Source organism: Haemaphysalis longicornis, unplaced genomic scaffold (assembly GCF_048455015.1).
Source record: "Haemaphysalis longicornis isolate Haplotype H1 unplaced genomic scaffold, Haemaphysalis longicornis Haplotype H1 scaffold_8, whole genome shotgun sequence".
NCBI lineage: Eukaryota > Metazoa > Arthropoda > Arachnida > Ixodida > Ixodidae > Haemaphysalis > Haemaphysalis longicornis.
In genome coordinates, this window is record NW_027526445.1 from 127,989,081 (window position 1) to 128,004,773 (window position 15,693).

A 15,693-nucleotide genomic window follows, 5' to 3' on the forward strand; every position below is an offset into this window, starting at 1 on the left:
CCACGACGATAACACCTCCACGCGGCTTGTTTTACTCTGCCTGGTTCCTGGTTTACGCATTCTTCTCTCCCTCGGTCGCTGTTTATTCCAGCAGCCATCACTCCAGCAGCAAAATCAATAACCCCTTCCTCTTTTTTTTTATCGCGCACGCAGCGACGACGTCGCACTCGTGGTATTTTACAGCAGTTCTCCAAAAGGTGCACAGAAACGCATTCTCGGGAAATACTGGAAATTTATAACAATGGGTGCTATCGTTGCTCACGATAACCAAGAAAAAAACGCACACGTCATTGCAACCACACAAGATCACCACAAAGTGGAAAGGGTGGTTTACTAGCCGCAGGAGTGATCACTGCTAGATGGAACAGCGACTGAGAGAGAGGAGAATACAGAAACTAGGTCCCAGTCGCTCCGAAAAAGGCCGCGCGGGGGCGTTATCGCCTTTATCGGTCGAAGCTCGCGCGATTACCTTCAAATCGCACGCGACTGTACACGTGCCGCTCGCGCTGTCGTTCGAAACTGACCTTGTTGTTGTTGTTCCTTTTTTTCGTGGTGCATACCCACTTGGGGGATTGGCCAGGATAGGGTGATATATTGGGGCTAATGTGCCCGCTTTAGGAGACTAAACTTTGGAGGAAAACACAAAATATTGATCAGAATAATCGCACTACAAATACAGGAATTTGTAGAAGAATACGTGCATATGCAGGAATTTGCAAGGAAAGGCTATGCGGGAATTTTCAAAAGGCTCTTCTTTCGTCTGCGTACAAGAAGAGTGGCTAACAGGGTAGGCGCAACAACAACAACGAATCTGACCTGCGCAATGCACGATCCGCCACCGTGTCTTGCCAGCCGAATTCCCTTCGCCGAGGATCGTAGCGCGCATCGTAGATAGGGTCCCCCCTGCGTATCCTTAAACGCTAACAACAGGCAGGTTGCGCTGATGTTTGCCTTGCAAGCAGGAGCGCCGTTTTCGATATCCCTGGCGATTCGGGGGGCCATTTCTTGTAGGAACGATGCCGCGAATATCACGGGCTCGGTTTGTAGCATTTCTATTACGTAAGTGTCGGCGCCCTGGCAACAGCTGGGATTATCACGAGTCGCACGTGGGCGCCCACACAAAGAATGCATCTAAGGTAACGTCATGATAACAAGGCCGAACAGTTTAAGTGGCGCAGACGAAAATACGTTAGCTGTTGATATTGTAGCCGACCAGTCAGACTGCTGATAATACAAATGGCAGGGAGGAACCGATGCATGTCATCACGGCCGTATTTCTTTACACCGTGTCTCAGTGTCAACCCCATAGATCGTTGGCACGGCATGCTGCAGCCAGTGGGTGATAACGGGTCGAGGAATCGCCACTGCTTTCCCGACTCCGTAGCGTGCGTAACAGACAACTTTAATAAGAAAAGTGCTGCGCTCACAGCGGCCTCTATGCGGTGCAACGTGCCTATACGCTGTCGGTCGACAACGTCGTGCTAGTTTACCCCGGAGAGCGTCAATTGTACCCCACGTTGAGGGTTGCGACAGATCGAGCGGTGCCGACGGCGGTCTAGCAGCAGCGCAGCGGCCGCTTTCGTAGAGTACGCGGTAGTATAGTAGTAGCTAGCGAAATTGCGATGGCGAGCACCTACGAGATCTTCCTGTTAGCGCTGGCGCTCCTGTTCGGCCTGGTACTGCGGCTGGCCGCCCCTGTGGTTGAGCTCAGCGTGGTCGAGCAACTGGAGCAAAAGCTCAACACCATGAAGAATCAAAAGCGTAAGCTCAAACGGCAGATGACCGAACTCCGGGCGCGGCTGAACAGGGCCGAGGCGAGGCTGCTCGAGGAATCGTCGACGGCGCGGGAAGGCCCGGCCCAGGTGAGCGCAGACGACGATTGACAATCGCCCCATACTGCGCAATTTGTTCGCAATTGTACACAGCAAATTGTGGGCTCAGATCAAATATTTCAACGGGGCTGACGTCACGAACTGTTCTACAGCGGTGGGGCGCTTGAGCAACGGAATTGAACTGATGAAGGCACGGTAATTGGTTTTGTAACAGGTAAACTGGCTCGGTCGGAGATGGGTGCCTGATGAAATTTCTGGATTCTTGTGCAACAGGGCAGCTACAGGGACTGTGGAAACCGTTCTGTCCTGGACTGTTCGCTTTCTTTAATGGTGTTGTCATTTGTAAACCACGCTTTGCTTAAAGACATGATGTGTTAAATGCCTGCGCTTTGAACACATGCCTCAACTTTCCCTTTTTTGGGGGTATAACGCACTCGCAGCTGTCCAAGGCAAATTACGGGCTGTTGCCGTTTCATTGCAGACGTACGTAGATCTTGACAAACAGCACCGTTCCGAACTCGAAGACGCGCCGCCCCGCGTGCCTCCAGAGGGGTCGTCCTCACCCGGTCACGACGAGGCAGTGAAGCTGCTCCAGTTTTGTCGTTCCACTATGCTCCGCTATCTTTCCTGCATCATTGAAATCGCCGAACGGCGCAACACGGCGGTGTCGAAGCTGTACTTTGACGTTTTTGGCGAGACCAACGGTGACGTCCAGCTGCTCATCGAGCTCACAGACCCCTGGCACCGATGGGCAGAGCAGCTGACCGCACACCGGGACCGGATGCAGCGCACCTTTACACACTCTCTAGAGAGGGCCAGCCGCAACAAGAAGCTGGGGCTTGAAGAACTGCAGACTTCGGTGGGCCTCCAGCATCTTACGTGGGTGAGTTGACATTCTACTTCAGATTGGATGGGATGGCACAAACAGCACTGCCCGAGATTTATTGGATCCCAGCAGTGTAGCAAGCTAGAATTTAGCGTTTCCCTCCTTTTTTTATTGCAGGATACAAGGTATGCTTGGCCCTAAGTCCAATATTATGGCAGACACCATCTTCACTGTTGTGGGTTAGTGTACAGTGCGCGTCAGGCTTGTCTAGGGCAAGCGAGCGCGCGGCCTGGGAGCGTCTGGGCGACATCTGCTTATAGCGGCTGGGTTAGAGATAGCTTGCCATTGCGCGTGCGCCGATCTCGTACAGGGTCAGGCCGATCTTCGTTTCAGATGTGCCGCTTGAATTTGCAGACGCCACCACCCTCGAGGGGCGATTGTCTTTCACAGTGGCAGCCGGGAGCGTTGACAGGCCAGATAGACGCGTCGTTCGACGCGGTGCAATAACCCATAAGGCGGTTACGCGATGCTAGAAAACGACCTCCGCTAATCTTCTGAATCTCATGTTTAGGAAACGAAAAGCACGCAACAAGAACGCACTGCAGCGCTTTCTGTCAAAACGTTTGTGCGATTGCAGCTGCACTGATTGCGGCTGATTGCGGCTGCACTGATAATGTATGGCGTCAAATTACGCGCTTACCCCGTGTCACCGCCTATGATTGGCACTTCAGAATAAAAGCGCCCCTTGTGGGGCATGGCGCCTCTAAGTTTGAGAGGCCCATGCTATAAGACGACCGACCCGAGCCTGTCCGAGATCCACGCACGCGCAATGGCAAGCTATCTCCAACCCAGCCACTATCAGCAGGTGTCGCCAGCATGCTCAGAAGCCGCGCGCTCGCTTGCCCTAGACAAGCCTGACGCGCACTGTACTGTCGAGTGGCTCAGCTGTACAGGACAAGCGTAAGTCAGGTGTGACAGCTGGGCATGGTTGAGAAGAGTTCTGGCTTTTAGCTTTTGGAATAAGTTTCAGTGCAACAGACAGGCAGATAACAGATGGATATTGGAACTGCCAAAACTCTCACTTGGATTCTTGGTCTGAGAAGCCTTGCATATGTGATAAACCACTTGGAACTGCCACAACTGTGGAGAATGTCTGGCACTAGTTTTCTGGGCAATTCGTTGACTAAAAAAATTGCTGCCAGTGTGCTGTATTAACTTCTGCCTCCCCCCCTTCCCCCGACGTTGTTCTGGGCGACCGCGACGGCTGTGCGTGCACAGCCGGAGCCCGACTACGGCTTTGACCGGATCCTGGACCTGATTCGGATGCGGCTCGCATCCCCCACGCCGCGGCCGGAGAGCGTCAATGACCTCGAGTTCCTGCAGTGCACCACGATCAGTGTGTCTTCCACCGCCAGCAGCAGCACACTCTGTGGGGGTTCCGGAGGCCGCGGCGGCACTGGCAACAACGGTAACAAGGCGGCCGGTGGCAGCGGCGACAACATCTACCTGGGCTTGGTGCGCAAATCGGGCTACCTGCGCTTGGCCCGCACGCTGCACAAGCGCATGCCGGACATCCCCGAGGAGCGGCTGGTGGCCTGCCTGGAGGCGCTGTGCAGCCAGAACGGTGGCCTGACCGGACTGCGCATCAGCGAGATCCGCGAGGAAGTGACGCGCCTTGTTCGGCAGTGGCCCCCATCCTCCCAGGTCCGGTGACGGCACCGCTGCCCACCCCGCATCTTCTCGCCGCGCGTTCATCCCCATCATCAGGTGAGGCACACCCACCCCCGGTTCCTCCGGCTGGGTCAATTGCCCTTTCTTGCAAGTTAGGGACAATGATAAAAGTTAAATTGTGGACTCTTGGAACAGAATCGTGTGGCATTCATACCATGGATTAAGTGCCATGAGGTATAGTGAACAAAATCTTGTTCGCCCGTACTGGGGATGTGAACTACCAACAAGGGGTGGAATAAGCAGGCTGATTATAAACCAAGAAAAGTACGTCGAGTCTGAATCCCTGTTGTCGCATGCATTATACGTTTTTGTAAACATCCGCAAGGCACCATTAATTCGAGCAAGGTGTCTGCATTGTTACACCTAGGGTTTTGTGGTGGAGCAGCATGGGGGCAATATGTGCTGTTATGGAGTGTTAACGATTTAAACCGCCCGGGAGACATTAAAATCTTCACACGGACTTTTGTTTTCACCTCTGCAAAAAAAAAAGCTGTAACCAAGACAAACTGGAGACCTTGTGCTCGATAATACCATACCCGTAAGCCACTATGAAAGGTGTGTGCAGTCCAGTTACCCTAGTAGATGATTGAGCGGATAAATCATGAATCCCCATTACACTCTCCAAAGTCTCCAACGATCACTTCTAAAATTGGGCAAGGGAAATTCAAGTGCACCTCTGTTTGAAATAAAAGTTAAGAAGTATGCTTCTTTTAACAGCTTACCTTTGAGTTATGACTGGTGCAAGAGCTTTCAGTTCTTTTTTAATTGCACTACATATCTCCTCTACTCTACATGCATTCTAATGTATTCTTGCTTCTTAGAACTGTCATTGCTCTGCCATCTATTTTCAACATCCAGACAGGCTACTTAATAAGCATCTTTGAAGTGCGGGCATCACAGCTTGGGCATTACGAGTCAAAGCTTCTATCACTTTACATCTGCATAGACTAAGTCCAGATGAAATATTCTGCCAGAGAAGCACGAAAGTGAAACGTTTTTACAAAGGAGGAATTGTCATCAACCTAATTGAAGATAACACAGCTACAACGGGTGCTGTACAACATTGCGAAAGCATCCCAGTAAGAAAAATTTACACAGGTCTGATTCTCTCAGTACTGTTTTTCAGTTGAAGCTTGTCGGGCCCATGGGTAACTCACCAATGTAAGCGCAACATTTCGTTGAGCTAGAACGACTCCTGTTTTGTGGCAGCGAATTGCTAAAATTGGCTAAGGACCAAATGCAGTAGTGTGAAGCTTGTGGACATTGTGTAAATGGGCAATTTAATGAGAAACCATCGTCGCAGAAATGTAACCGCAGAAATTGCAAAGCACAAAAGATATGACTAGTGCAGAACTTAGTGGTGACCTTCTGTGGCAGTGCCATGAAGTAATAAAATTGACACCGAGAAAAGTGTATGGAACAACAGTTAGTGTCTACATAAATTGCATCTCTGTTATATACTTGTTAACGTATTAAAAGCTTGTATAAAAAAATAATCCCAGAAACAAGTGGCATGAGGGGAGATGTGTCAGTAGTTTCTTAAAGTTGTATGCTCAAAATGAAATCGAAACTTATCACGCAGGATATTGCAAAACAGACCACACGAGAGGAAAAAAAACTGAGAAACTGTCACAACTTTACAGTAACAAAGTTTCTCATTTCTTTCCAGGCTTTCCCATCTAATAAACAGACTGCACCTAAAACGACACCAAAGAAGCTGTAATGTTCAATGCAATAAACCACTAATTTTAGCAGACAAATTATGGTTTCGCACTGCTGGTCCAATTACCAGTACCAGTAGTAAACATGCATCTTAAGTGGGATAATTGGTACATGCAGAGAGCTTTCACTAAGAATGAATAGAGCAAAAATGGATACTTTCCGAGTGCTTAAGAGTAACTTCCTTATCAATTACAAAACTGAATGAACGGCTTATCCTTGGTTTTTTCGTTAATAATAGCTCCACGAATGTGTCTCAAATTACATACCAATCTGAATTGGGGCAGCCAAAGACTTCCGTCGTGAATCCTTGCAGCTACTGCTACAACCTTCGTGAATGCTTTAGCACATCAATGGGCATTCAAGGAGTTCCCACAAAACAATACCGGACAGCGTTCAGCACGTGACACTGGCCACCAGCATGCTCCTTTGTCACTCCTTGCTTGCCCACTTTCAGACGTCACCAGCTGTCCCAACAGACTATTGTCTTACAAGTGCTGATAATCCTGATCTTCATCCCACTTGTGCAAGGGTGATGAGGCAGGTACATTAGCGCATCACGCTACATTCAGAGCAATCTCTAGCAGACCACAGACAACAGCTTCCTAATATGAATGCGACTGGAAAATGCTTTCACTGTAGAACTGTGGAACTAGATCAATCATACATCTTGTGAGAAAATTTGTAGACCTAGACAGTACAGTGATAGAACCTTCATCGGAAGTGAAATATTGAGATCTTCTGCCCGACAAAAGTCTAGGTAGGTCTATTAGAAATAGACTTGGTTGTTTTTACAGCATGTGTCGTACATGTAATCGTCCAGCTGTTTTGTTGGAGGTTTCTAAAACCCTCAACCTTGAACCTCACAACGATGACTGCCTTCCGCTATGCAATCCCGTATTTTTATGGCGGCTCGTCTAGAAAGTCATAATACAGACATTTCAGTCATGAAGAGGGTATTTATTGCAATTGTATGCCTTGTAGAGGCACGCATGCCTTGTAGGGAGCACAGACCCCCGTCAAGCCTTTTCTCGGCTTTTTGTCTGTGCCCTAAGCATCCTAGGATGTTTGAATAAACTGGGGGAAAAAGCCACCAACTTAATGCTGTAGAAATACTTCACAAGCCATGCAAGTTGACCAGAGACCCATCTGCAGTCTGAAAAAAAAAGCAATTGAGAAGGTGGTGTTGCTGAAACGAAATTCAATGTTAGCAAATATTGCTAAAAACTGTATGTCAGTTGAGAATACCCATTCGAGCCACATTTCAGACCTTAGATACTGTTTCTACTTTGAAATGCATTATCTTGTAAGGAACCCGGTTACTAGCAGAGTGTTAACAGTTGGTTGTGAAGTGTTGGAAAGCGAAGTGTGTGTATCATACTCCATCTCATGGAAACATTGTTTTTGCAAACACAATGCTACAAACAGATGTGTATGTTGGTTGAGAACTCCCATTCGATCCATATTTGAGACTTTCAATACTCTTTCTACTTTGGAATGCATTCTCGTGCAAGGAACCCAGTTACTAGTAGTGTGGCAACAATCGATCATCAAGTGTTGAATAGTGAAGTGTTATGTGTGTTATACTCCCCATCTCATGGAAACATTGTTTTTGCTATGCAGGTACCTGCTGCTGCCGAAAAAAAAGGAAGAAAGAAGAGGAAAGGCTGACAGACAGCGGCAGCAGGACCACGTGTGTGCCTCCCTCCTTCTGATTGGAAAAAAACTTTTCTTTGTATTTTTTTTGTCTTTCAGAAATACCTAGGCGGGAAGAGACGGCCGGAGTGATGGCCGTTTTGACCGACGCGTGTGTGCGCAGGGTACCGTGGCACGACCACCACCGGCGCATATTTTTCTCGCATTTTGTTCGCTATGTGCCACGGACTCCCCTGCTGCATGTGTGTGCCGTCGGTCGCCAGCCGGAACCCCGACGGCAGTGCTGTTAATAAGCGCCCCCATCCTTCACTTTTTTAAAAATAAAGCTATATACTTCCTTACACGTGTGTCCTTACAGCTGGTCTCCTCGGTGCACGAGATCCTTTCATTTGCATATGACTGATACTAGCATCTTATGGCATGCAAATATTGAAGTTGCTGTCTGCAATTTTAAGTACACCAGGCATACTTTCATTTTATTGATGTGAAACCCTTACACGTCTCATAAAGCTCGAAATCAAGTAGAAATATCTCCATTTTATTAAGGCAAAAGTTGTACACCATGAAATGCAGAAAGCGACATTCTGCGGCAGTGCAAACACAAATGGTTCCAAAAGTCACCTCAGAGGTGAGTATAAGTGAACCCATGAGTGCTTTACTGATTTTCGGCAATGGCAATGACATTACTAGTAAAGTCAATTTATGAATGTGTCAGGGTACAACAATGGCACATGATGCACGTAAATTAATAACAAGGACGCATGGTTACAGGTAGTTCGTGAATAATACGTATCGGGACTTGAACCCACAACCTTTTAACTAAGTGTCGGAACTCAAACCCATGGCCTGCCAAGTACGTGTGGGATTAAGATAGGTTAAGGATGGTAAAATAGCGTAGCTGCGGTGTTGGCGGGTGGACATGTATATAATAGGTGCCTGTCACAGTAGCATGCCAGGCTTTCACTTTCAAGGCACGTAGGCAGACTTAAGTACCCCATGAATTCCATGGCTGCCTGAACATGTAATCAAATCTCTAAAAGGCCTGCAACAAGCTCATTATGACTACTCCCAGAAGACACGAGATCCTAGAAGATGCACACGATCTTCCAGTACTCGTATCTCTTTGAGTGTCTTCGCCAACTCCTCAAAAAGCTGTTGTGGCGTTGTAATCTCGGCATACATTGTTCTATCGATATTGACTTCCTTCAGATAATTCTTTGAGCAGAGAAGTGCTTTTAGAAAGTGCGCTCAAGCTCTGACCGGCCAAAAGTTGTCTTTAGGGTGTGCCACATGAGCACGTGATGAATGGAAAGAATGTCAAAGTACAAAAACACCCATACGACCCGTACTTTTAATACAGACCTCGAAGTTTTGGAAAGAATGTCAAAGTACAACACTCATACGGCCCATACTCTTAATACAGACCTCGAGGTTTCATCCTTATTTACAAACAAAATTACCCTACACTACTGTTTGGCAACAAATGTTTTGATGTGCAGTGCTCACGGATTGAAACGCGATATTGCGAGCGCGTAGCCGCCGGTACATGCAGCGTCGCCCGTGGACGCCCATGGAAGCTAGGTGTTGCATTGTGGTACACCGCCAGATGAGAGCGTGTTGACCGTAGGCTTACTGCTTCCGGTTGCCAATGAGCGGGACTGTGCTTCCCCGCAGCGACAGCGGGGCACTGCGAGCCTGGAGCGCCGGAACGCGTTTGTGCGCCGACGGTAGATAGCCTGGCTGTGCGCGCAGCCGATTTCGCGACATCGTGTGCGCGCGCTCTTGTTACGCGTGCCCTTCCAATGTGGCACAGTTCATGTTCATGTTCATGTAATGCACAGTCAGGCTCATCTGAATAAAAGAAGCTTCTGTGCGAAGGAATAGCACACTTTACACCAGGATGTGAACTAAAAAAAAGGAAAGACGCCATTGCAGGCACGTTCGCTTGTGGTGCAGTGCATTACTTTGTCGGCTCTCCTCTTTTTTTAGTTTTAAAGCAAAGCTTTTTACCTCTACCCCCCAAGGGTTCTTTCGCGACCGTTGGTGTCACCAGAAAACTTCAGCGAACAAATAAAAGAATTTACTGCCACCGCCGGGGATCGAACCTAGAACAAATAGACTAACAAAGCGAGAGCCCGTTGTCTTACCGATTTAGCTACGAGCCCATGCGAAGACTGGAAAGACAGGTGGTGTACTCACCAAGCACATCTACGGGTTTACCCCCTGCGTTCTCGCTGAATGCCACGTGAAAGCGTCACGCGACCACTCGCGACTGTCTAGCGGCCTTGTGCGCACCTTGCTCATGAGCTAAGACTTACAAAAATTAAATGAAGCTCACACCAATGCATGACATCTCGCTTCTAGTACGCCAATGTGCTAAAGCCTGTGGCCTCCTGTGTTCACGTAAACAATCACAGCTCCTTGTCGTCCGCCCTCACGCCAAACCAAGGAATACATTCAAATACTCCTTGATGGCCAGGCCATCACTCCAAGCCCCAGCATCAAGATCCTGGGCCTACATCTCGAGGCTAACACCAAGAGTGACGTCTCCTTGCAGCGCCTCAAAAACAGCATTGATCAAATCATACACATGATCAGGCGAGTTGCCACCAAGACGCGAGGCCTAAAGGAATCCGGCACCTTTCGATTAATTGAAGCTTTTGTCCTCTCGAGAGTTACGTCAACCCCCTGTCTTCTTCTCGACGAGGAAGGCATAGAGATGCTTTATATAATGATTAGAAAGGCGGTATAGCAGGCCATTGGTCTTCTCATGAGTGCGTCCACACTCATACAGACGCCTCCAAACATCGAAGGCAGCAATACGCCGTCATCGTGGCTACCTCTAGAACCAATCTCCTTGCGTGTACCTTGCTTAGGACGCAAGAAATGACGGCAGCAGAAGAGGCAGCCATCACCTTGGCTTTCGCTCAACCAGTGGTTCGGAGGGTAGTCATCGATTCCCAGCAAGTCTACTGGAATTACCAGTGGGGTTGGGTGTTCTGACCTGCACTGCGCGTGCTAAAAAAACCACTCCCCAAGCGGTTCCATTCAGCTCATCTGGACACCCCCTCACGCTTCAATGGAGGGCAACAAATACGCCCACCCAACAAGCCTGAGCTTTTACCTCCCATACTATGGAGCTGCACGAGGACAGTCACCCGCTTGTCACGTTCAGGGAGATAACCCAGCATTATCGCCTTCTGAGACAGACCGTACCTTTGCCTTACCATGACCTTTCCAGAGAACAAAAAGCTACCTTACGGCTCATACAATCCGGGCTCCTTCCCACAGCCTGCGCGTCTTCACAATGTATCCGAATCGCTACGACGCTGAATGTAAATTTTGCTCAGAAGTAGGAACACTCCGCCCCGTAATCGGGGTGTGCGACTTTAGCCCTGAGCACCCTCCTCTCTTTCCGTAAACTACCCAACAAGAGCAACGGGAGATGATGCTGTCCAGGCCCTCTCTACCTACCCAGCTTCAGCGGGTGGACAGAACGCAAGCCGCGCGGACTGCAAATGGGCCCCACAGAAGAAGGAATCACTCCCCAGGGCTGCACTCTGGGCCGTTCAGAAATCTGAACAGAATTATTACTTCCTCCTCCTCTTTCTCTGCCGCAAATCTCGTCGCCTCCGTCCGCGGCGCAGAGACGGGGAAGACAGATGGTCTAACACCGGTTTGTAGCCTACTTTAATATTATAAAAAAAGATTACACTCTTGTGCTACACCAATACAACTCAACCAAACACCGTTCTTGCTTCATGCATTGATTTAACATTAACAAGAATATCTCTGGGAAGTAATAAATTGTGTGGTTAAGTGCATTTCACTTCTCTCTGGTTTTGCTATTTGTAGAGCGATGTGAGTGAATTTAAGTGACGTCGCATGGGTAATCGTTATGGGTGCCGTTTACAGCTTTGCTTTCCAACCACATTCACGGGGTGGATTGGCGCGATTTTTATATCATGGAGTAAAGTTGGCTGTTCTTTCGTGCAGACGTTTGTTTTATCAGATAAGCGTGACTGTGCCTTACATGCACATTAACTGTGTCGCATCGGAAGGGCACGCGTAAGAAGAGCGCCCGAGCAGGCGATGTCGCGAAATAGGCTGTGCGGACCTCCGGGCGGCTACTACCGGCGCACAAACGCGCTCCAGGCTCGCAGCGCACCGCTGTCGCTGCGGCGAACCACAGCCCCGCTTATTGGCAACCGGAAGCAGCAAGCCTACGGTTAAAACGCTCTCACCCTCGTGGTATACCACAATGCAACACCTAGCTTCCACGGGCGTTCACGGGCGGCGCTGCATGTACCGCAGGCCACGCGCTCGCAGTGTCGCGTTTCAATCCGTGAGCACTGCACACAAAAGGCTAGCCTTCAACAAAGCTTCTCAGAAAACTATCCATCAACTTCAGATGAATGTGGCATTTAAGTACAGCCGATTGTTCCAAACGTCTGTTCATCTTCGCGGTGTACGAAACAAGCCATGTGAGGCTGCACTGAATACCCAAAAAGCAAGATCATTAGCTGACATTACTTTTCGGAGACCTCCAATAGGATGCATGCATGGCCTCAGGCTCCTGACAACATAGATCAACTCTCACCAAAAAAAGCAAGCATGCAAACGGAATTGCAGAGTAAAAATGAAAGATCGTGGAATATTGATTCCATACCACAAAAAGGTCAGCAGTTACTTTCAACATATACATATGTAGTCTGCATGCCATCCTTACAACTTAGCAGTTAATACATTTTTTGCCTTTGGCATAGCCTTTTTCACTCACTATGTTTATAGTGTCATCGTTTTTAGAGTTACAATTCAGATAGGCATTTACCCCTTCCAGACGCCGCTCTCTATTTCCCTCTACAAAAAAATTGTGGTTTCTATGCTCTGTATCTCACCAAATAAGATGAATTGGCAGGTTACTGACCCCAACACAGTCTGTTTTTTACAGTCATGTACAGAATTGTGTACATAGCGTCCCAGAGGTCAGGACAGTCAGTAGCACTGAATATTTCCACGCACGTATATATTTGTGCGAGATGCATTGCTTCTATATTTTTTGTGGCCGCAAGTCTTTTGAGAAAATTAGGAGAAAGTGTTGAAAAAGGTCACCCGCTGAAGCCATCGCGTGTGTTGCCATTTTGGTTACGGTTGTAATGATCTTACTAGCCGCCAGATGGCCCTAAAATCTTCATTGTTAGACGAAGGCTACGAATACGGAGGCTACGAAAACTTAGTTTTGGTATTTCTTTTTGTAAAAAGCCTCGGGATTAAAATGTACACTGTTGTGTACATACGTCTGAAAGGATTAAGACTGCTTACACCTTACATTTTATTTTAAGCTATACGATCGTATGTCTAATGACAGGTTGTGAAAATGTCTTCATTATCAGAGTGACATGTCCGGTGATAGCCTTCACATCATAACAGTTGCGGTGGTGTCGGCTGCACTGAGCACCTGCCTCTCTGCTCGCTGTGTGGCATTTTGTTACCTTGTATCTCCTTTTGAGGCGTACTTTCAGGGAAAACCACGACTTGTCACTGAGGCAGATGCTTCAGAGACCATTTTAGTAGGGACAGCACAAACAGTGGTGCAATTGTGTCCTCTCGTCGGTTGGTTGGTTGCCTCAGATGATGCCACGTACCCACCCGGGGGAATCGGCCAAGAAGGTATTTGCCAAACCAGGCTGCAACCCAAGTTAATTTAGACACCAAATTTCTTCTAATCAAACGCACCTGCATGCCTCCAGTGGTGTGATTGTATTCTCGTTACAACAGTCATGAACCTTTTCCCCTTTCATCATTTCTTCTCTCGTTTTCTTCTTTTCCCCTTGTTGGTCCTACATAGATGTTATTAGCGTAAACATACTTTGCTAATTCAGTAATTAGCATATTCCTCGTGCAAGCCTCAGTACAAATTGTTGCAACCAATGGGCATGGTGGCCTTATTCAACAACAATGTCCCTATGGAGTGGCTAATTACCCCACTGAACACCTGACGAAGACATGCATGAAGTGGACAATGCCTTGGAAAATACCTCAGGTACCGCTAGAAGAGAAGTTTATGCCAAACTCGCTTGTGCGAAGTATTGCTGACTTCTTTTCGTTGTGGTGTGCCGCCACTTAATTGGTATTTATATAGGGCAAATATGATAACCTTCCCCTTGTGCCACTTTTGCCAAGAAATGGAATCCGAAGAGCATTTTTGTCTTTTTTGCCACCGATTTTCTAACCATCGGAGAAGGCTGCTGGAGAGTCCCCTGCTACGTCTTGGTCTGCCTTTGACTGTACCGGTGCTTTTGTCGTTTGGTGGCACTAGGCTGGGCCGATGCCATAGGGACGTGTGCAACACCATCCACTCCTTCATTTCGGAGACAGCTCGTCTGCAGTGTTAAAAACATTCCGATTGGGCTGACTTTTGTTATAGTTTTCCTACTCTTCTCTCTGTTGTTTTTCGTGTTTCTCTCTCTCTCTCTCTCTCTCTCTCTCTCTCTCTATCTCTCTCTCTCTCTCTCTCTCTCTCTCTCTCTCTCTCTCTCTCTCTCTCTCTTCTCTTCTCTTCTCTTCTCTTCTCTCTCTCTCTCTCTCTCTCTCTCTCTCTCTATCTCATTACCCTAGACCAAATTCTTTCTTCTGCTCCATTATTTTGCCTCGCATGATTGATTTTAATGGAAACACAACTCTTCTTGGCCACTCCCCCTTATTAAGTATGCGCCAATTTTCAGGCCACCACCACCTTGAATCAATTGGCCCACCCATTGTCTGTTCCTCTAATATCATTCGGCGCAAAAGTCCTGAGTGTTTGCCGCGGGGATCTTTGCCGCACTGTACACTTACATCTCGGAATCTCTCCGTCTACCATGTTAGACGCTAGAGTGCGATGACGGGCTCCTCTATAAAACATGCCAGCGCCTGCACTCACTGCCTTCCCGTTCACTGCCTCTCCTTCACTGCCGTATCTTCTTGCTTTATTTTTTTACGTACTTTCCATGGCTCTCCTTTCTATCCTTTCCTTATTCATTAGTGCTGATTTTATAGTTGGTGTGTTCTCTTTCATTCCGTACCTTTTTTTATTCCCGTTTATTTTACTTTTTTCTCTAACGCACAGTTTCGAGTGCATTCTTTATGTTTCTCCCAAGCCCACCGTTTTCTCTAAGTTAGCACCCTTTCCCTGGCCACTACCCCTGAGTGGGTATGAGCCATTCTCCTGGAACCAACCAACGAGGTAGTGAACAGCGGAACCTGCCTAGGATCGAAGCTTGTAGACGGGACTCCCAGTAAAGGTGTGCTTTTCTGGGAAACTTGACATCATTCTTGGGAACCGCAGCTGGGTGCTAGGACCCCGGTACAAAAAAGTAGCCCGCTTTTAAGCCAGAGGTCACAACCAATTGATTAGGTCTACCTTTTGCAAGCTAGATACAAAATTCATGCAGTCAAGATGTGTACTGGACTCGCATTCCGTAGGTTCCGGGTTGAAACCCCACTCCTAAATTCACCTAGTCTTCTTCACCTTTAAGTTTCAAATTTCACGCTAATGTAACATGGTATGTACAGGTGGCTCAATATGGGGCAATCCTAAAAAAGTTGCGACTGTGTTACCACTCAAGTGACATGGTCAAACGATATCAGAAGCCCCACTACGATCACCCAGTCATGTTTCGTGGTGGCAACCGCCAATGCGCAGACAAGATTCTGTGATGTCAGATGGATGGATGGAAAGGACTTTATTGATGTCAGAAAAATCACTGCAAAGTGACTGGGTAGCTGCCACTTCTGCATATGTTTTCGTTGATATCTAGATTATTTCTTTGACATTTTTGGTAAAACCTGTCTATGTGGAACGCTTGCATAATTTCGCGGGGCGTTTGTTTACGGTGCCTAAATAAAATGTCAGTGGCAGGAAAATTAGGTTTACATCCACTTCACTTA

General features: G+C 47.8%; 1 protein-coding gene across 1 annotated transcript; it reads left to right on the top strand.

The window, feature by feature from the left end:
• The first annotated feature begins 1,329 nt into the window (after window positions 1–1,329).
• Window positions 1,330–8,096, top strand: LOC144148891 (uncharacterized). Its single transcript, XM_077680415.1, has 4 exons — window positions 1,330–1,862; window positions 2,314–2,715; window positions 3,937–4,425; window positions 7,732–8,096. The coding sequence occupies exons 1-3, from the start codon at window positions 1,623–1,625 to the stop codon at window positions 4,369–4,371; spliced, it is 1,077 nt and encodes a 358-aa protein (XP_077536541.1). The 5' UTR covers window positions 1,330–1,622; the 3' UTR covers window positions 4,372–4,425; window positions 7,732–8,096.
• Window positions 8,097–15,693: the final 7,597 nt, after the last annotated feature.

Excerpts from the sequence above, each read along its gene's own strand:
- LOC144148891 (XM_077680415.1), top strand. The coding sequence starts at position 1,623 with ATGGCGAGCACCTACGAGATCTTCCTGTTAGCGCTGGCGCTCCTGTTC. Across the intron at positions 1,863-2,313 it reads CGCGGGAAGGCCCGGCCCAG|ACGTACGTAGATCTTGACAA; the intron begins GTGAGCGCAGAC and ends GTTTCATTGCAG. Across the intron at positions 2,716-3,936 it reads GCCTCCAGCATCTTACGTGG|CCGGAGCCCGACTACGGCTT; the intron begins GTGAGTTGACAT and ends GTGCGTGCACAG.